A 21,525-nucleotide genomic window follows, 5' to 3' on the forward strand; every position below is an offset into this window, starting at 1 on the left:
TGTTGTCGCCCTCGAATTTAACAATTATAATCGAACTAATAATTATTTTGACGGCTTCGTACTGATTTAGAAACGATAACTATCGCTGCCTTCGGTTTAGTGTGACTATATTGGAACCACACGATACACAAACAACTAAAATACGGCTTAGTAACGGACAATGAGCCAATTTCTATATTTGTTTATGTTGGTCACACTGTAGTACCACGTCGGAACGTTTATTATTATGGCACAGTTCAGTTAAAGGTTATTCTCAAGTACCATAACGTTGTTAGTCCTGTAGTGCACGACAGAGTTTAATTATGAATCTGCCGTCGATGACTGACATTGATTCAGACGCTGAGTATCCGCAAGAACCAATATTAATCTATTTTTTAGGTATTTTCATGCTCTGTGTCACAGTTTTGTTTATATTTTTCATGTTTTATGTCACGTTCTATATCAGGACAATAGTAACAGGTCAATTGAAAAGTCCCGGGCCTATCATATTAAAACACATTTCTTGGCAAAATTAGTTTTTTTTATTCAACATAATTCCCTTCAAGGGTGGTACACTGATTATAGCGACCCTCCAACTTTTCGATACCATTTTTGTAGTACTATTTGTCCTTTGCTTCAAAATAGGCCTCAGCGAGCATTCTTTTGAGATCTGAAAACAGCAAATAGTCGCTGGGGACCAGATCTAGAGATTACGGTGGATGAGGAAGCAATTCGAAGCCCAATTCATGGATTTTCGCCATCGTTTTCACTGAGTTGTGACACGATGTATTGTCTTGGCGAAGCAGCACTTTCTTTTTCTTCAAATGCGGCCGTTTTCAGCGATTTCGTCCTTCACACGGTTCAATAACGCTATGTAATAGTCGCTGTTGATGGTCCTTCCTTTTTCCAGGTAGTCAATGAAAATTGGGCATCCCAAAGTACAGACGCAATTACCTTTCTAGTTGCGTTTTCCCACGTTATGGAGCGGGTTCATCGTGTGCAGTTCACTCGGATGACTGTCAATTGGACTTCGGAGTGAAATGATGGAGCCATGCTTCATCCATTGTCACATATCGACGCAAAAACTCGGGTTTATTACGCTTGATCATCTTCAAACACTGCTTCCAATCATCAACTCGCCATTGTTTTTGGTCAAAAGTGAGCTCGCGCGGCACCCACTTTGCACAGAGCTTTCTCATACTCAAATATTCGTGAATGATATGATGTACACGTTCAGTTGATATCTTCAGAGGATATCGTATCTTTTCCTGGGACAGTATCCGGAAAAAAACATAAGGATTTAATTCTAGTACCGCCATCTATGTGTCAATTAACCTGTTAAGAATCAATTTTTTTGAACAAATGATTATGAGCGATGAAAAATGGATCAGGTACCACGTTAATATATGAAAAATATCCTGGTAGAAGTTTGAAGAAGCTTCTCAGGCGATTACAAAGCCCGGCTTGATGCCAAGAAAGGTGATGCTGAAGTATTTGGTGTGATTAAAAAGAAATTACTCATCGTAAACAGGAGAGCTAAATTGGCTAGAAAGTTTTGATGCATTCGCCATATAGCCCAGATAATGCCTCATGTGATTGGTTGCAGAACTCTTTTAACGCCGTAAAACTGACTTCAAAAGAGGCTTGTCAAAAATATCTGTTTATCCGAAAGGCATGTATAACATATACAAACAGTAATTTATATGAATAAATTTGCTTTGATAAATATGAAAAAACCCTAAAATTACTTTCTGCCTAACCATATCACATATTTTAGTTGAAAGAGAAACGAGTATTGTTAATTTATTCGTCATTTTTGAGGTCCATACCAGAAATTACAGGAGAGAAATCTGTGTGGGTCTGGAAGAGATTAGTTAATAAAAGTCTGTGTCGTGTGGCTATTTTTTAAATATTGTTTCATCGCGTTGAGCAGGTTTTATGTACACTTATCACGAGATTTTCGTGCTTCGACTGTTTGCCGTTACGTAAATGTCGTTATCAGAGTCTTATCAGGTAGTTGTCGAGTGTAATTTCAATATTATACAAATTCGAATAGATAAGGCGAATTGCGTAAAGACTGACGATGTCGTATGGAGCAAGCTATTATTCGAAAATTTACAATAAGTTCGAGAAATAACGTCGTATAGTCTGGGTGGTCGAATTTATGTCAAATATAAACTCTTAGCTCAATAATATTCAGTCAACAGCTTTTAAAAATGATTCCAAACGCAGTATTTTTCGTGTTTAAGTCGTTTTCAGATCATAAACGTTAGCGTGTTGATTTTCGACGAAGTTTTTCAGGATTTTATCGATAATCTTCCGGAAAACTAAGAGTTTTTGACTTGTGGGTGTAGCTCAACGCTACATTATATATCTCCTTCAAAATATAGCCTTTTAAATGAAGTTTAGAGATAACAAATTATCAATAACGCCAAAATAAACGTGGTGGGTTCTCTTAAACGTTCGATATTGTGAAATAAACTGCTTGTATAGAATTATTATGGTGTTCTCGTACTGAATGCACCATTGTTTTTGTATGCCATGGTTAAATGGTAAAATTTGAATCCTTATCTAGTGAAATAGGTTCAAGTTCAGGCCGTAACCTTGACGTAAATATAGCGTGATGGTCAACTGCGGTTCTTTTTTTTTCGAATCAATGGCATCGGTGTCTTGAGCGGCGTACGGAATCGAAAAACGGAAAAATATGTTTGTTCACGAAACAACCGAGATTACCGAGGCTTACCAGGAATTTATGGTCGTTATAGGGCTGGGAAATTCACACAAACATTCGCGATATCCTTGTTTACTGAAAGAACCGATAATTACACAAATGTTTGGAATATCACCATTATTTTTCAAATTTCATAACCTTTGATTCATATGGTAGCCAATAGGTTTCTTTTTGAACTATTTTCAGGGCTTTTAATAGATAAAAAATGGTTTTTTTAGTTATCTCTAACAATTACGCAAGTTCTTGTTGAGTTTAGCAACAGTCATCGTACAACAGCTCCTTCAAACTTCATGTTTAAGACTCATGTTATTATTATTGCTTTAATTGATTCAACAAACTATTGGAGCTTCAATGTTTTTTGGAGTTATAAGAGAACAGTAATAATTTCAGCAAGATCAAAGGTAATGATGAAGGATTATGATAACATCTGATAAATCTTTATGAATGAGTTATTCTCATTCATCAGGATTACCGAAACAAAAGTGAATGTCAGATTGAATACTGAACATTTGTAGTAATATAATCTTATTGTTTCTTTGTTTATTCTGAGTTTCTTGTATCATAGATCAAGGAATAGACAGTGATTAACAATAAAAATGTTTTGCTGATGTTAAACTGACTAATTCTTATGAATATACATATACTATATGTGCGAGCCTTAAAATACAGGTATTAGTCAGTGTATTTTTATTAGAATCTGACCGATTTCTGGTGTCTTTTACCTTACTCTCCGTGAATTTATTTTGAGGAAGCTATTTATCCGATCTCTAGTTTCTTTTCACGAATAAAAATGAATGGGGCTGTTTTTTGTTGAATGGGTACGTCAAGAATCAAATCTGTTCCCATTTTGACTTAAGAAAATCATTTAGTCTCTATTGAAGCAAACATAAAACCGTTCACTGATATATGTTATTCATCTTTAAATTTAAGTAAGTAAGAAGATGTGGTTTTAACAATAAAGTAAGACACACAAAAGAGGCAAAAGATTAACCTTCTAGTAAAAAAAAATCGCACAATTCACACAAGTAACAGGTCAATTGAAAAGTCCCCGGCCTATCAAACTAAAACACATTTTTTTGTCAAAATTAGTTTTTTTTTATACAACATAATTCCCTTCAAGGGTGATTAACTGATTATGGCGACCCTCCAATTTTTCGATACCATTTTTGTAGTACGATTTAACCTTTGCTTCAAAATAGGCTTCAGTTTCAGCGATCATCTCTTCATTCGACGAAAATTTCTTCCCAGCTAGCATTCTTTTGAAATCTGAAAACAGGAAATAGTCGCTGGGGGCCAGATCTGGAGAATACGGTGGATGAGGCAGCAATTCGAAGCCGATTAATGGATTTTTTGCATCGTTTTCATTGACTTGTGATACGGTGCACTGTCTTAGTGAGGCAACACTTTCTTTATCTTCAAATGCGACCGTTTTTCGGCGATTTCATCCTTCAAACGATCCAATAACGGTATGTAATAGTCGCTGTTGATGGTCCTTCCTTTTTCAAGGTAGTCAATGAAAATCATTCCACGTGTATACCAAAATACAGACGCCATAACGTTGCCAGCCGACTGTTGCGTTTTCTCACGCTTTGGAGCGGGTTCATCGTGTAGATTTCATTCGAATAACTGTTGATTAGACTTCGGAGTAAAATAATGGAGCCGTGTTTCAGCCATTATCACATATCGACCCAAAAATTCGGGTTTGTTACGCTTGATCATGTTCAAATACTGCTCCGAATCATCAACTCGTCGATGTTTTTGGTCAAAAGTGAGTTTGCGCTGCACCCACTTTGCCCAGAACTGTCTCATACCCAAATATTCGTGAATGATATGATATACATGTTCAGTTGATATCTTTAGAGTGTCTGCTATTTCATTCAAAATAATTTGGTTGATTTTTTTAATGTTTTCGTCGATGACAACATCTTTTGGATGTCTACTGCGTTCGCCGTCTTCAGTGGTCATTTCACCACGTCTAAACTTAGCATACCAATCCTTGATGGTTAATATTCCTAGGGCAGTGTCCGGAAACTCGGCATCAAACCAAGTTTTTGCTTCAACTGCGCTAGTGTGAAGTACTCTGAAAGACTATTAGTGCATCCCAATGCACTCGCCAAACAGTTAAATGTGCGCGATGACAGTGAAGTGCGTAGGCTCAAACGCTAACTACCATACGAACTGGTTAATAGACCATAGAGTGAAATTGAATAATTTCTAGAATAAGTTAGGGTAGAGTTTAAAATAAGTTAGAATAGTATCTAGAATAAGATTTAGATTATAAATTGTACAGCAGATCACTTGCTGAAGTGATCTTCTACATGTTAGGATGGTTATATTATATAACAGAAATTAAACAATAATACTTATTGCCCACGGGCAGATTGTTGAAGTTCCAAGAGATTAATTATAAAAAAATCTTTTCAGGGTTTGGGCTAACTAAAAAACATATGGATTTAATTATAGTAGCGCCATCTATGTGTCTGGCCTGTTATAGCTGTTCAGACGAGACCACAATCACGTAAATCTCTTTGGATGTTTCTTAGGACGTTTATATCGCATGCCTGTTACTACCTTGTCTATTTAAAGGAACAATGTTATTTGTTAAGACAGAATGATGTCTAGTGAGAGTTTTCAAATAGAGTATAGGGAACGGTTTAACTTTTTGTGAAAAACTGACTGATAACGGTATTATTCAATTAGCCTTTCTTTCTCGACCCGATTATTGGCGTATTTTACCACACGCCAGTGAAAGTGAACGAGAAATACGTCCAGTTTTCCCGACCAGCCGAAAATACAGAACCTCCACGCGCTCGATGCGTGATTCACCGTCATCTTTTGTTGATTTTTGAGTTTACGTAAACAAGGCACTGTGCGCTTTAAATAGAAATATTTTTACTTTTGCTCATGGCGAAAAACACGCGGTGACGCCAACGGTTACGTCCTCAAGCCGTTTACGCGACATCAACTCTTGAACACCAACAGGCAAAACATATAAAACATGTCGTCCGAGGGGGACAAGAGAGCGCGCGAGAGCGAAAAAAAACGGTTTTTCTGACGTTCCTCGTTATTCGGCCAGACTGGCCGAGATGATGCCAAGTAAATAGCCGCTGCGGACGTTTGGCCATCGCTTAATTTTGGCACGGCCGCCGCTGATTCACTGCGCTGGCGATCGTTTAAAACAATTCCGTGGGGATACGGCCGAGTCACTGTGACAAAGTCAGGCCGGGACTGAAGACACACACACATAGACACTCACACACTCACATCACTCACTATCATCGAGAGGTTCCGATCTAGTGTTCGCGTCCGAGCTTTGATAGACTGTCGACGGTCGATCTGGTGGCCAGTGGCGGATACTCTGTGCTTCCGGTGTATTGTCTGATTTAAGTGCATAATATTGATGTAAGTAACTTTGATTACGTGGTGTATCGACGAGGGTTACGGTTTTATCGAAAGCGACAGCCTCAGCTTCGTCATATCCAATGGACAATAAATAATTTCTACTATACAAACTTATATCCGAAGACTATTCAATCTGTAGAGGAAAGTAACTAAATATGGGCTACCAGTATATTTTTGGACCAAAAGTAAAAACTTATTTAAAAATCAACATTTTACTAACGTAATACCAATCTGATTATAACACTTTTATATATTTTTGATAAACTTTTTGATCAAAATTTCTTTTATTATTTAATTATTACATTGTTAGTAGTCGTTTCCGTCTAACCTACAATTTGGCTTTATGATAACTTAAATCTAGGTATATAACTGGGAGGACTCATCGGCCCTATCTCAGTCTCTGGTGAAATAATGTTTATACATGTCAATGCTGTATATTTTAATATATGCACCTCACTACACAACACTACACAAGATCAGATGGTTTGATTCTGTATCCTGTTCTGGTGGTATCCAAAAGCTGCAATATTTCAATATTCTCATGAGAATTGAGTCTTTTCTCATGCCCCCTTGCAATTCTCTTGATTACTTGACCGACTGTGGGTATCTGAAGGTCTCGATGTAGGTAATCTGTCCTATGGGATTTTGGTGCACCCACAATACCTCTCAGGACTTTGTTCTGAAAAATTTGTATTTTATTTATGTTACTCTTTGCAGAACGTCCCCATAATTGAACTCCGTATGTCCTATAGGTTTCAATATATGCTTATATAATAGCAATTTATTATGTACTGACAATTGTGATTTTCTTCCAATTAGCCAATACATTTTCCTGTATCTGAATTCCAGTTCTTTTCTTTTATTCTTTATATGTTCCTTCCTAAGTTTTGCATCGAGATTCATTCCGAGATATTTAGCGTTGTTGGTCTTTTTATAGGTGAACTGCACATGTACAGATTTACTTTCCTTAATTTTTATTTTCCAGGCTTATATCCAATTATTTATATTGTCACTTGCCTGCTGTAATTACATTGCAGGTGACAGAATGAAAACAACTGGGTTTCTGATCATTTATTTAACAATTTTCGTCTATTTTCTTTTTTGTTCTTTTTCTTGAATTTATGTCGAATATAAATCCTTATTGATTTGATACATGTTTCTGAAATGTTTTACAAGATTTCCCCCAATAAGAAATCAGTAGAAAAGCAGAAGATAACACTGATTTCTTCCATCATATTTTTTTTAATTATTTGATGTTGACATGTTTATGATGCATATCCATATAAATCCATATAAACACATATGCAATATCCATATATGCATATCCATATAAACACTCCATGTTAAGAAAGTCAATTATTTCAGCCACCATTTCTTAGAATCTCTGTAAAACCTTCCTAAGGGATTACAATGCGAAACAGTCTTTTAAAAATAATGTATATCAGTTTTTATCTAAAAATCTTACTAGTACTACAGTGACGGAAAAATGGTTTTACCAGAAGACCGTCAAAAGGCCATTAATGAAAATAAAACATATATAATTGATTAGATTTTTGAATTCCTTATACGATAATAATAATTTATTCTATTTAACACAAAGAAGCCTGTTTGTTGCTGAACTTTTTTACCAGTTCTTGATTGATTTTCACTTCTCTTGTGCGATAACTGGAACTCTTATTACTCTAAACATAACACTAAATGCAAAAAATAATTGGTTATCTAATCTAACAAGTTCTTCGACATATCCAACATGATTTTTGCAATTATTCACCTCAAATCAGATCATTGATGAATCCTCATTATAGCAGCTGAACACAGGTCACACAACCAAACCAAACATCCCTAGCCATAAACTATTTCTATTAAACTATATTGTATATGTATATATATATATATATATATATATATATATATATATATATATATATATATATATATATATATATATACATCGGCTACCATTTGTTCCTAAAACTCTGTAAAACTTTAATACTGTAACAATCAAAAATTATTTTTATTTAAGAAAAAATCATTTCATTCAGTTTTTCGTCTAAAAATCTCAATAAAAAGCAATTGTTCCAAACCAAAAACTAAGTGCAAGAAAACATATTTTGATTATTTAATTAGTTTAAAAAGTTTATTTTTTAGTTTATTAAGTTTAAACAGATACCGGGTTTTCGGCTGATTTTGATTTGTAGTGATTCTTCAACATATGATTATTAGCACTATTCATTTCAAATCAGATCATTGATGATTCTGGATCCTCATTCGATATTAGGTTTGTTCCCATTTACCACCATATCCAATTTGTGTTCATTGATGTTTAAATAATTGTGTTTAAGGACTGTGAATTAATTTTGAACGATTTTCAATCATTCTTATCGAATAAGTATATGAAATACAAAGGGGATACGTGTGTTTCCTATGATCAGCGACATGGAAACCAAAATCCAACCATTTTTATCGATAATTACTTGCAGATTAGCAAGACCTCACATAAAAAACAAAGCCTAATAACAGAACCTCAACATATATATAGTTGAAATCTTGGACTCGATATAGTAGAACTTGTGCCAACTATTCCAAATCTCATAACGTTAATCCAGAGTCACTTTGACAAAACATATTTATTAATCAATTGTTATTTTCTTCTCGTTCTGCTTTACCTATCGAAGCCTCATCATAACGACGCTGTGTAACGATAGTGACAAGTCGAATCAACCACAACGTCACTCATTCCTTGCCAAAAACGTTGCAGTTTTCGAGGGCCGTTTTTTCTCGAACTCCCCTGGTATAATCGTGATATATCCAGGTCCCGCGATATATATATAGTCCTGCTATGACCAGCTCATAAGATAGACGAAAATAGTAGCATCGATCACCGGCATTTTTTCGAAATAGACGCAGCAGATACGTCACTGGATTTTTTTTCGTTGTTCGCCATACACATCGGGAATATCTCAACTATCGGCGTTTCTGAGGATACGAGGAGATCGGGTTGGGGAAACGGGCATCGGGAAAACAAACGAATAAATGTCGAGATCGTGCGGATCCGTTTATCTTTCGTTCTGTTTATACCGAGCGAGTTTTCACGGTCATCCGACTTGATTTCGATGTATTCTGAATGGATACGTGTTCTTTTTTTTTTTTCGCCGGGCTTGATGTTGATACTATCTCCTGGTGATCTACATAGACTTTTTTGTAGATTTCGATGATCTTTTGCGATTAAATATGTTTTGGTTATCACCTGGGGAGGTTCGCTTTTCAATAGAGTGTAACATCAATATTTGTAAAGCTACAGGTATCAAATTTGGATGTCAATGAAAGATTGTTTTTGGATGATTTGTTCATCGTTTGAGAAAACATTACTGCATGAAAAAGAAGGATGTTGGTACTGTTTTTAGTGATTTACATCGACTTTTTATTGATTTCCTTGATCTATTGCTGTTAAAAATGTGCTGGTTTTCCTCTGGGAACGTTTGGTCTTTGATGGAGTGCTATAGCAATATTGATGAAACTACAAGTTATTACAATTATTATTCCACAAATCATCAAGAAAAAGATTCTATTTAAATATTGTGTCATCTATTCATCGTTTGCGGAGACATTGCTGCAGTTAAGCAAATCTACATGTTCTAGGTAACAGTGCTTGCAGCATTTTATACTTTGCGGAACCCAATAATAGGAATAGCAAAAGTCAGTGTTCATTTTCTTTGTCACTCAATCTTTCAACACTACAAATTTTGCAATATATACGCGCAACCTTGTCCCTATTTTTATGACAAAATAATGCCGTTCCAAATAATCTTGACAATGGTCGTAAAATAAATTTCATCACAATTTATGAAATATATTGAGTATTTTCCTGACATTTTGTTATATAAACGTTTTTTCACCGCAGATCTAAATTCAGATGTTCTTTAGTGTCTTCAACAGAACAATACAGAAATTAAGTTCATAATCTATAAACATTTGGTATGGGATTTGATGTATGACATTTTTTTATTAAGACCTTATTAATCGTTCTCATAATGTTTTTTGTCAACAGCTTTTGTTCAGTAAAACAATCCATTGTTGCTATAATTCATATATTTACACTATCTATATCTTCCCAGTGATTTCCCATGATAATATTAAACTACCCCAATATTTACTGAATCATCAAAGATGCAATGCTTTCAGACAATATTTACATCACCACACATCATTCAATAAGTTGCATAACTAATAAAACATGAACTTTTCGACATTACTCATCAAAATAAGGGCGATACATTCGGTTTCAACCAAACCAAAAAAGTTCGTTAAGCTTATATTACAAAATAGGCTTAATCTCGCCCTTCACACCTTCATTTGAGTCAAGCTTCCTTCCACGGACCATTCTTTTAATGAGTTCAAACAGCTACTAATCACCGAGGATCAATCCAGATAATATTTCGGATTATACAACAATTCAAAGTTATTTGATTGAGATTAGCCAAATTGAGATCACTAGATTATATTTAAAGATGTTCATCTACATCTATAATCTACCACCTGCATTTATTCACATCAATATGGTCGTCATAATCAAATTTATATGATCTACCTGTCTAAACGTATCCAGTTTTCTAAGAAAGAGAAACGAAAACGTGAATTCTTTGTTCACCTAGGCAAGAGACGTTTTTATCTTGTCTTTTATCACTAGTCAATATCAATAATCGGTTTTACGTTATTTCGCTACGAAATTCATATTCAAGGTCCCTTAATATATTCGATATCTAATATTCCATTACAATCAATATATCAGTCGGAATCGATCTCCTCGTATTCGTTGCGGATCCAGTTTCGGTAAGTGTTGCTATATAATTACTTTGAGTCAAGCCCTATCAATAGTGATAGTAAAAAAACAAACGCCTATCATCATAGCTTAAAATAATAAACACAGTAATAGCGTTTTGTCCGATGTTTCCGAGAACTAGTCGACACAACGATAAAATTTTTCCAGTATTCGCGTAAACAAAAACATTTCTATCTTTTTCTATCATTTTCTGGACCGCCAATCGTTCAAAATATTGCATCGATGGAACATAGCGTAACGAACCGAGGAAAGGCATTTTCGCCAAGTCGTAAAACGACAAAACTGGACGAAAAACCGTGCAAAAAAAGCCCGTATAACAATAAAATCCATTCGACGTTATTTAAATATGTTTTTATACGTCAGCCGTGCGATGTGACGTCAATAACGGGCGAGATAACGAAAATAGCAAAGAAAAACGATCTTTTCATTTAACTGAGAGATCGATGGATGATAAAACAGCGTAATGGTAACGTATTAGGATTATTTGACATCACGGATGGCTGATTTTGTTCTTTTTGGAGCTCGTCTGGTTTATTAATTAGCTTGGTAGTGATTAAGGACAATAAGAAAGTTTGTGGATAATTCTTCTTTCATCCAGATCAAGTCACAACCAATGTATCGTCATCATTAACCAATATGTAGCAGTTGGTGCCCGCAGGACTTTGATATTGTTCTTTTCTTCATTAATTCTCAGACTATGTGGCTCTGCAATGCGAACTATATCATGATAATCAACGTATATAATGATAAAACACAATTTCTACGCCATTTAGAGGCAAAATTGCACTTTTTTCCCCTTTTCTACCAGTGTGATACGTTGATGAAGAAAGGCATGGCAAAAGGGACTTCATTCATCACTTGACACTATACTTTCTTGTTCTTGTCAACTGTCACGTTGCGATGGGCAAGGTCCAAAAGGTGGGAAGATGACCAATTAAAATATCGAAAACTCGTCAGTGAAGTACTGCTTCAAAGGTCTGGTCTGGTGGAACTGTTGAAACCTGAAGAAACAATTAATCTAATCAGCTAAGCTGCCCACTATAAATGATCAATTTGAACTCTGTAGTTATTGATCGAAAAACATCAACATTATTGATATGATTTTACGTTATTACAACGTGCCCTCTCATACAGCAAAAACCCGTCAAAGAAGTATTGAAATCACCTGAATGGGAACTGGTATCAACGTCATACAAAGCAACACTTTGATTTCGAAGTAGTTAGAAAATTATTTACATTTTAACTATCAATCGTAAACGACGTGTCTTCGTTAGCGAAAAAAAATCCGAAAAGGATTTACCGAGACACCTGGTGTACCAAGTTAAACCACAAATGTCCAATGTAATCCAATAATCCCTCAAAATTAAATTGTGTCAGTAACTTAATAACAGTAACATTATAATAATTGCGATATTATCGATAAATGGAGCAAAATCATTAGAAACATCAGGATAATCATAACTTCGAGATCTATTGGTGCTCTTTCTACTTTCTAGTCTAAAAAATATAAAATAGTGACATTTTAGAACGACGGTGGCTGGTGATCTCGACGGAACCTCCTGTCCGAGGAGATGGGCTGCACTCCGAAACAACCGATTCGCGATCTGCGAGAAAAGCCAGCGGAAAATACGTCAGAGACCGTCAACGCCGACATGATCGCGCTGTTTCTGCCACAAAATATAAAATTAACGCATCCCAAGGTTTCCCCATTAAAACGTTAGCCGTATTTCGCGCAACGACTTACTCCACTCCAAGCCAGTGCGTCTCACGACTCGCACCGGACCGTCGCATTCGCCCGTCACCCGAAAATATCTCGCGAAAAGTATTATTTATAGTGCTAATTAGTTCCAACTGTGATCCGCCCACGTTTTTTTTTAATTTTTTATATTCTTCGATTATACTTTCCGCAAGTTAATTGTTAGTTCAGTGATTCGTATTGTTGTTCTTGTGGAACCAGCAAGGTAAATGCTACAATAAATATACTCTATATAAGGCTAATAATATACTAACACAAAAGTTTTCGAAAATGATTTCTGCTAGTACCAACCTATCTCAGTCACTAGTGCTAAATAAACCGCGATTTAATCGGAAATGGTGTTGAAAAATCGAATACTTATCATTTTAATTACAAGATAATCCCAAGTTAAACTACATACCGTTTACTTATACCCTAGATACAGTTAATGTAATTAAAGTAAGGCGACATAAACGGGTGAGTTATAAGGACACAAACGGCATTGATTTGTTTACGTGTTTATGAACTACAAGCTATGAAATATTATAATTATACCATACGAAATTAAAACACAAGCTAATAATTACTATTAAATTTCATTCTCTCGCTCGCCAACCGATATATAAAAATAATCTCTTCGTTTCCCGTCTATTTAGCTAGAAACAGGTCCGATTCTAAAACACTGTACGGAACCAGGAAAACATCGAAAAATACAACTCCCATCACTATTTTGACCAATTACAGTTAATTATCGATCTAGCATTCGGTAAATGATCGTAAACACGTTCCGCAACAATAGATTGCATGTGGCAAAAGTGGAATTATTAAAACGTAAAATGCGAATTCGTCGGGTTTCCTTAAATCCCAACGTGGCCGGCTAGCGAGCGAATTAATTCAATTTCCAATGTCACGTATCGACTTTTTTCCCGTTTTATTCCGTTTTCAGTGCGTATTATGAAAGATATCGGGTATCGTCGTTTTTTCTCTCGATAAACGCCACGGTTCCGACAACAACCTGTACAAGCGCCGTCTTATCTATCGCGTGTTTGTCGAAATAAAACCTTTTAAGTCGCCAACAATCGAAGATAATGAGGAAAAACGGTCGAATGCGACAGTGCTACGTCATCCGGTCGGTTTAACTTAATTATAATACAATATATGGCCGTTCTTTTGTCTCCGATAATACGGCAATGATTAATCAAGTTTGCCGTACAAATATTTCGGATTTTTACTTTAAAACTCGCAAAAATTCTCTGCACTGACGCAAAAATAATTATAAAACGTAATATTTCATTTCGATGCCTTCAAACCTTGCTGCTTCATTAACTCAGTTAAAACACCAAAATTCCTAATTCGACTAGAGAAATAATACACTTGTAAACTCTGTATCTATATGAAAAACAAGTTGATACTATCTATGGTATATAAAAACCTCAAGTAAAAAACAAAACAATATCGACAATTACATATTAAATGGACTTGGTAACCAAAGAATGACGAGGCACCAACAAAATACTATAATTCGATATCAGACTTCCTCAAAACATCATAAATATATGGAGTGGGCTATGTGATAATTTAACTTTACCCGTATTGTCGTATTTAATAAAAAAATCCAAAATACGAAATGCTTTTAACGATTAATACCGTTGAATCCAGACACGACATGTAGTCGCAAAAATCATCATCCAGTTCGTGAGATAGAATCACAAACAATCGACAATATGTTATTTAATCGTGTTAATAGACTACTGGCAAGCTCATTTAACTTAAATTGTTTTCTATAAATAATCCGTGGTGCCTTCAACAGGCAACAGGGTCATTTAAATAGCATTGTCCAAAAAAAAACGAAGATTATGTAAAAAAAAACAAGTTTGGGCTGTGAAAAAAAAACAAAACAACATCGTACGTTAGTCATTTGTCGACCTGATAAACAAACTACGACAGGACAAAAGACGATCGTCCGGTGTCAAACCTCGTCAAACCCCACGGACGATGTCAACCCGCATACATACATGGAAACGTTGCAATGACGAGGATTTTACGCCCGCGAGTGCGATAAAAATCATTCCGCCATCGCAGAGTCGAACAGCATCCCGAAAATCGGGAAAATATCAGGCCCAACCTTGCGTACAGCACGCCGATCAATACTACTACGCAAAGAATTAGAAACTGGGTCACCACAGCAGCCGGGTTGACACATTTCGGCCGAGAGGGGACCGAACGGCTACGATACCCTTTCCGATGCATCCCCAACCGGTGGTACATTTCACTCCGAATTTATTTACGAAGCCGCATAACCTAAAAATATGATAATATCCGAACAAGAGCCCCACAGTCCTACGTTGCGTTCGGATTTGTACAAAAAATGTAACACGAACCCAATGTAACTAGCTAAATGACATTTTTATCGATAATATTGTCATATGATCGTTGATAAAACAGACAATGACAATTTTACATCAATGTCATCGATTCCAACACATATCATAACCTAAAATAGAACGTTTTGTTTTCCATGAATGAAGATTGGCGTTCGTAAATAAATTTCAAATTCCATTTAATCGGAATAGTTATCGTTTGTCATGACTCATTCCTCTCTAATTATTATACACAGTCCATTGGGTTCGTTAATTGGTTTTATTTGAAGGTTTTTGACACCTCGCTAAACACTACCTTGTTTTCGCGATCACAAGGTGGCCGCTTCGACTTGTAAACAACCGATTTGATGACCTGATCCGTGATTGTCCGTTTCTTGTTGCAGTTACTGACGAGACAGCAGCGGCAACAACTCAAGCCACGCTTTACTACTTTCGTCGCTCAATGGTGTGCTAGGAAATCGACTGTTTGCTAAAGGCTAATATCGAAAACGTCGTCCCCCATCTCTCAACATGCATATTGAAGTACAAGTTGCGCTGAACTTTGTTATATCGTACCTGTATAATAAATTACCGAGGAGGCGGGTCAACATTTTTGGCGAGGAACTGGAAAAAGCTTTAAAAGACAAATTTCAGGTAAGACATCAGATTAATATCATTCGAAATTACGACGCAAAAGCGCCACAACATAAATAATACAACCTTCTATTATTGATCGTTATGAAAACGTAAAAATATGTAATAGTACTCAATTAATCTTTTATCTAGATAACCAGTAATACACATACCATTCTAAACAAATCATGATTATATTAAGATAGCATCACTTTTATACCTCGAAACAAGATTCATTAATCTAAATTAAATAAATACAATATAAGTTGTGAATTTAATATATAATTATATCCAAACAAAATCCTAACACTGACAGAATTAATGATTTTAAAACAGTTGAATATTAAATAACAAAATTTAACACGTTAATTATTATGCACTGATGGAACTCCTCAAATTTTATTTTATATTAGATATTAAAATATTATTTAAATTTTAATTTTATATAATTTCATTTTAACTATAAGTGTTATCTGCCTTTTTAATTATGTCAGTGTTAGATAACCAGTAAAACATTAAGACGTCATTATTATATCAAGAAATTATTGATTATACAGCACCAAACTAGTCTAATTAATCTGGATTCATTAAAATGTAATTTTACTCGTTAATAAGAGAAGCTAAACACCTCATCATTAAATCCAATTCCAGTAAATAACATTTCTAAAAGTGACAGATCACTCAAAATCAAGCAAACACTGTTTTCAAAGCGTTTTAATATTAAATAACAACAATTCATGTATTCTACATGAATTATTCAAATTCTATATTATATTAAAATGAAAGAGAGTATTTAAATTTGTTTAAAAGTAGTTTTTATTACACAATATTTCAATATTATACCAGATCATTTTTCGTCATTAGAATTATATATATTTCTGCATTAGATAATCAGTAATATACAATTTTAATTCAGTTAAAATGGAATTGATGTCGATTATATCAGTTTATAATCCTTATTATGCAAATTAGTTTAAAAATAAGTTCTAGAATTATTTTAAACGAAAATAATAAATGTTTACTCCGATAACAAAAGAACAATGGTGTCAAATATTATACAGTTTTGAATACGAGAAAATTGCGTTTAAATTTATTTAATTTAACGTTTTTAATACATAATATTTATATTAATTATAACATTTATTGTACAATCGCTCGTATATTATACGAGGACTAATCAAAATGTTATTGTGAGAGCTGTGACAGTGGCTGTATAAGATATAGTCAAGCAGTAATACTAAATGGATTGGCTTACTGCGATGTTGAATGTATTTGAATTTCTGGTGTGTTTTTTATGTGCGTATTGTAACTGATAAGGTAATATTTTTAGGGTCATTGGTATCCAGATAAACCGTTCAAAGGTTCGGCGTTCAGATGCCTGAAAACGGGCGATCCCATCGATAAAGTGCTGGAAAGGGCCGCCAGAGAGAGCGGGGTGCCTATCCAGGACATCCTGGAGAACTTGCCGCAGGAGCTTGCCGTTTGGGTGGATCCTGGCGAGGTCAGCTACCGGATCGGTGAAAAGGGAGCGGTGAAAATTCTGTTTAGCGACAAAGCCGATCCGCAGGACGATCATTCGGCCGACAGGTAAGCTTGGAATCTTCAACCACTTTAACGTTGACGGGGACGACCAATGAGACCGGATGTTTTCTCTTGTAGAGAGGTGACGAAAACCTTCAATCCTGAAGCTCAATGTTTCAGGCCGATAGACTCTGTGAGTTGCAGCCTGAACAATCTCAGTTTATCCCCAAGCAAGTCGCTGACGCCGTTCTGTAATGTGGCCAATGGAAACCAGTCGGGAAACCAGATGCAGGGACAGGGAATGCCCCAGAATGGCGCCCAGGTAATGAGACATTTTCTTATTGTTCGAAATTCGTTAATCTTCAAACGGAAATGGGACGAATCGATGTTGTAATGGGGAAAAGGAGCGAGACCTCCATCATGTCTCGGAATATACGCGTAAAAAGAGATCCGATCAACGAGGAAATAAGATAGGAACTGGATCCCTTTTTGTCGTTTCTTCATCCTCCTCTTTTTCCTACTACAACAGTAAAAAACTGATGGCATTACGGATATCTCTTCGGATTTTCCCTCCGATAATTTGTACATTCCTTCCTTTGATCCCAGATATGTACGTTTAATGAGATTAATGCTTATATAGTCAACCAACAATAGCCAACGGTCTTTTAAATTAAGTTATTTTAAGTTATATGAAAAGAATCGATAAAATTATAATATCTACTTAAAATGAACTTAGATCTTGATGTCGATTTCCAGAATTATTTCTGCAGTTTCAAGTGTTTTCAAGCAAAATTTACTTTGACTAAAGACATATATGTTTTTTTTTATTCTTATATTATTATCTTGCCTGGCTAGTTTTATCTAGTTCAGTTGACCTTTGTGAACAAATTTAATTAGTGAACCAGCTATACTTTAGGTGTACTATTGGTTGTCTAGCGGACGTGTAGAATGTAAATAATCATGCTTATGGCATTAATTTTGATTTCTCAGCCCATACCCAACAATCATCTGAACTCTAACTCTACGGCGCCGTCCCCAACGTCCATCGCCAACTCTTTCAAGGGTTCTCCGTCGCCAGTGCCCACTTTCATACCTCGTACTACAACGCCGCTTACATTTACTACCGCTACCTTTGCCCAGACCAAATTCGGCAGCACCAAACTGAAGACCAGCAGCAAAAGAGCCAACAGGTAAGTCTTTTTAGTCGTGATCGGTCATGAAGCAGTAGTACTAACGATTATGCTCTTCTAGGATGTCCCCAACGGAATTCTCCAATTACATCAAACAACGCGCCATGCAACAGCAGCTCCACCAGCAGGGCCCCCACCACTCTCCCGGAAGCAGGGCGCTGTCCCCCGACCCGTCCGCCTACTATTTCCCCCCGCACGGCCACTACCCACCTCCCTTCCCGCCCAGATCGGTGTTCGAGTCTTCCACCAACCAGTTCCTCAGTCCCGACCTGTACCCCGCCAAAAGCAACCTGAGTTTCCCCTTCGACCACTCGCCCTTCGGCCCCTTCTACCCCAACAACGGGGCCGTCAATGTGCCGTCCGGGGGAGGAGTGGCCGCCAACGCCGCCGCCCAGAACAAGGACCTGCTGGAGAACAACTGGGCTTACGCCGCCAGCGGCCAGTATCAGCACCTGCTGGTGGCTAATTGAGAGTGTTCTTAGGCGGGGATGGATCTTGACGACGACGATGTGGCGGATGCGCCAGGACCTGATTTTCAAGCGATTCTATTGTCTCTTTCTGCGAGCTTGTTGCAGGCTGCAACCTCCGAAGTCTTTCGGGGGATAAAACGCGCGAGGGAGAGATCCCCTGCCGACGGCAAGCTGACTTATTCGGACGCATCACCGGCGAACTACGGCGGGGAACCCCCCGTTCCGATTGAGATATGTACAAACAAAATGGAAACGAGAATTCATGTCAGATTTTTTTGAAATATTTAACTTTTGATATCGATTTTAGTTGAACAGTTCCTACAATTCGTGAAGATTTTTTATGTTTTTTTTATTGCCGTATTTTGTTGGTTTTTTTTTTTTTGGTGAAACAGTAATCAAGATAAAAAGGTACATTTGTAAATATATATGTAGAATAAGTTTCGTTAGAAAAAAAAATAAAAGAAAAATGGAAAAGTTCCCAATTTCCAGGAACGGTGATCTCTGTAATGTTAACGTTAAAAAAGTGAAAAAAATAATTTGTATATAGTGTAATTTATAATTATTTATACATAACATATAAATATTTTTGTAGTAAAAGAAATCTAGTATTCTCAGACTCAGAAAATAAGATAGAGACAGTGGAGGAAAACACGAGGAGACGAGAGATATATATTTTTCTTAAATCTTTCTCACCGTAGCACTTTCTGTTTTCCGGCAGTTATTCTTCGCACGAGAAGTAGTTTATTTTTATATGACGCGTTAGAAAACGATATAAACACACACACACACGAAAAAAGACAGTAGAATCGCAAAATTAATTCCTATGTAAGAAGCAAATCTAACCCTTTACCTAAAACTGATAAGATCCAAACTTGATAATTTAGATTTTTATAAAACGTAGTGGATAGAATTTATATATATACATACGTAGATGTTTATTATTACTTTATATATGGTGTTTTTTCAGTATTCAAGAGAATAAAGTAAAATAGTGTAGAGTGTCTTTTCCGAAAGGAGGGAAAACTTTTTTATATATTGTACGTATTTTTTTTATTTTTGTATGAGAAAGCTCAAGCTAAAATCTAGTCGAGATAATTCTTTTTCTACCTGTTGTTTTCTACACAGTAAGTGTTTTTAGGGCATATCAACATATATAGTCTATATAAATAAACAGAATCGAGTAATCGGGGAAAAGATGATTGAAACAAAGGAACGCCGCCGAGGTAACGCGACGCGCCCGCCCTTGTGTCACCGGAAAAAAATGATCTGTTTTAAGATTGTGATATCTTTTTTTACTATTATTATTATTGTTGTTCTTCTTTTGTATTTTTTTATAAGCATCGGTATCGCGGATGGTGGCGTCGCCGCCTGGGCGGCGGTTCGACGTGTGTTATGGGAGATTTTAAGCCCGCAGGCTTCACAGGGCGGAACGCTTTTGACTTCGACGTTGGTTTCAAGAGACGCGCTAGTTTTTTATCGCTTGGATTTTTTTGTTACTTTTTCACGTTTATTTTGTAATTGTTGACTTTAATATAATATATATTTTGTTATGAACACTTTGTTTTTCTTTTTAGTTGTTATGTTTATTTCCGATCTTGTGTTTCTTCAGTCGGTATCGGTACTCAAACGCGACAAACAGAATTTCTCTGCAGTGGTACGACCGCTATGTAATTTTGTTGATATTTTATGATTTTATATTGAAAGTTGATTTGTATATGATCTAATCAAGATAACAATGAACTCACGTCATCAATGTGCTTAATGTATTGCCTGCCGCAATTATTTCCACTTAAAAAGAGATACAGTACTGTCTGATACGTTCAAACATGTATCTGAATCAGCCTACAAAATTCTTCTGGTTGGCAAAACTCTGCAAAATTATTTTAAAAAATATTGATAGCACTGCATTTTGATGCTTTGCTGTTTATAATTACTTTTATTAAAGACACCAAAATCATTAGATAATTAGAGTCAGCAACATACTACGTCTCTAATCAGTTACTTTGAACAGGAACGCGATAATATATGCATTAACGCACTTTTTTATTTATTTATTCATTTAAAATTGCCTACTCGTATAAATGATATTTGAATTTTATGGATTAACAATTACAATTTACAGGAATATGCTACATTATTTAGATTAGAATTTCGTTATATATCAAAGCCGAAATAAACTAGAATACAAAGTCGATGTGGCAACATTGTGACACCTTTTTACGTCATAAATTTAGATGAAATTGAACGTGAGTTCACTGTTTTATTGAACGGACTATATATTGTTTTGTAATTCAAACTCTAACGGAATTTATAACGTCACCGACAAGCAAGGAAGAAGTTGCCAGTACAAGACCTCAATTTTTTTTAATTAAAAATTTAAGATCTCAGAATGGTATTGTAAATACAATAAAACCCAGGTCACTATATTTGAAAAACGCCAACATCAATATTTGGCTAATCTGGACATAATACATAGGGTGGACAATCTGTTAGTTTATTTTGAAAAACGATTGATTTTATGTCAAGTGAGAAACATCTACTGACCAACCAGTACAGTTTTTTGATTTGACACGAATGTCTATTGAATACTTATTTTTTCGAGCAGTCACAGCTTCGTTTATTACGTAACCTCTAAAAGATGATTTTATTACTAAAAAAACGTTG

At 35.7% G+C, this 21,525-nt stretch overlaps 1 protein-coding gene and 1 long non-coding RNA gene across 4 annotated transcripts; one reads left to right on the forward strand and one right to left on the reverse strand.

Moving 5' to 3' along the window:
- The first annotated feature begins 5,793 nt into the window (after positions 1-5,793).
- Positions 5,794-20,415, forward strand: LOC143199795 (uncharacterized). 3 transcript variants are annotated; one of them, XM_076409895.1, is made up of 6 exons: positions 5,794-6,112; positions 15,452-15,701; positions 17,011-17,267; positions 17,340-17,523; positions 18,192-18,391; positions 18,453-20,415. In XM_076409895.1, the coding sequence occupies exons 2-6, from the start codon at positions 15,579-15,581 to the stop codon at positions 18,859-18,861; spliced, it is 1,173 nt and encodes a 390-aa protein (XP_076266010.1). In that variant the 5' UTR covers positions 5,794-6,112; positions 15,452-15,578; the 3' UTR covers positions 18,862-20,415. The 3 variants fall into 3 exon arrangements, with proteins under 3 accessions (XP_076266010.1, XP_076266012.1, XP_076266011.1); XM_076409897.1 differs by lacking the exon at positions 5,794-6,112 and adding an exon at positions 10,805-10,942; XM_076409896.1 differs by lacking the exon at positions 5,794-6,112 and adding an exon at positions 12,661-12,913.
- LOC143199802 (uncharacterized) lies at positions 7,981-12,236 on the reverse strand. Its single transcript, XR_013006542.1, has 3 exons — positions 9,833-12,236; positions 8,339-9,747; positions 7,981-8,096 (listed from the first exon to the last, which is right to left on the reverse strand). It is a non-coding gene; the product is annotated as an uncharacterized LOC143199802 (long non-coding RNA).
- Positions 20,416-21,525: the final 1,110 nt, after the last annotated feature.

The sequence above is a fragment of the Rhynchophorus ferrugineus genome, unplaced genomic scaffold (genome assembly GCF_030347505.1).
Source record: "Rhynchophorus ferrugineus isolate W39M unplaced genomic scaffold, kcgeb_rfMv2 rfM7, whole genome shotgun sequence".
In the NCBI taxonomy this organism is placed as follows: domain Eukaryota; kingdom Metazoa; phylum Arthropoda; class Insecta; order Coleoptera; family Curculionidae; genus Rhynchophorus; species Rhynchophorus ferrugineus.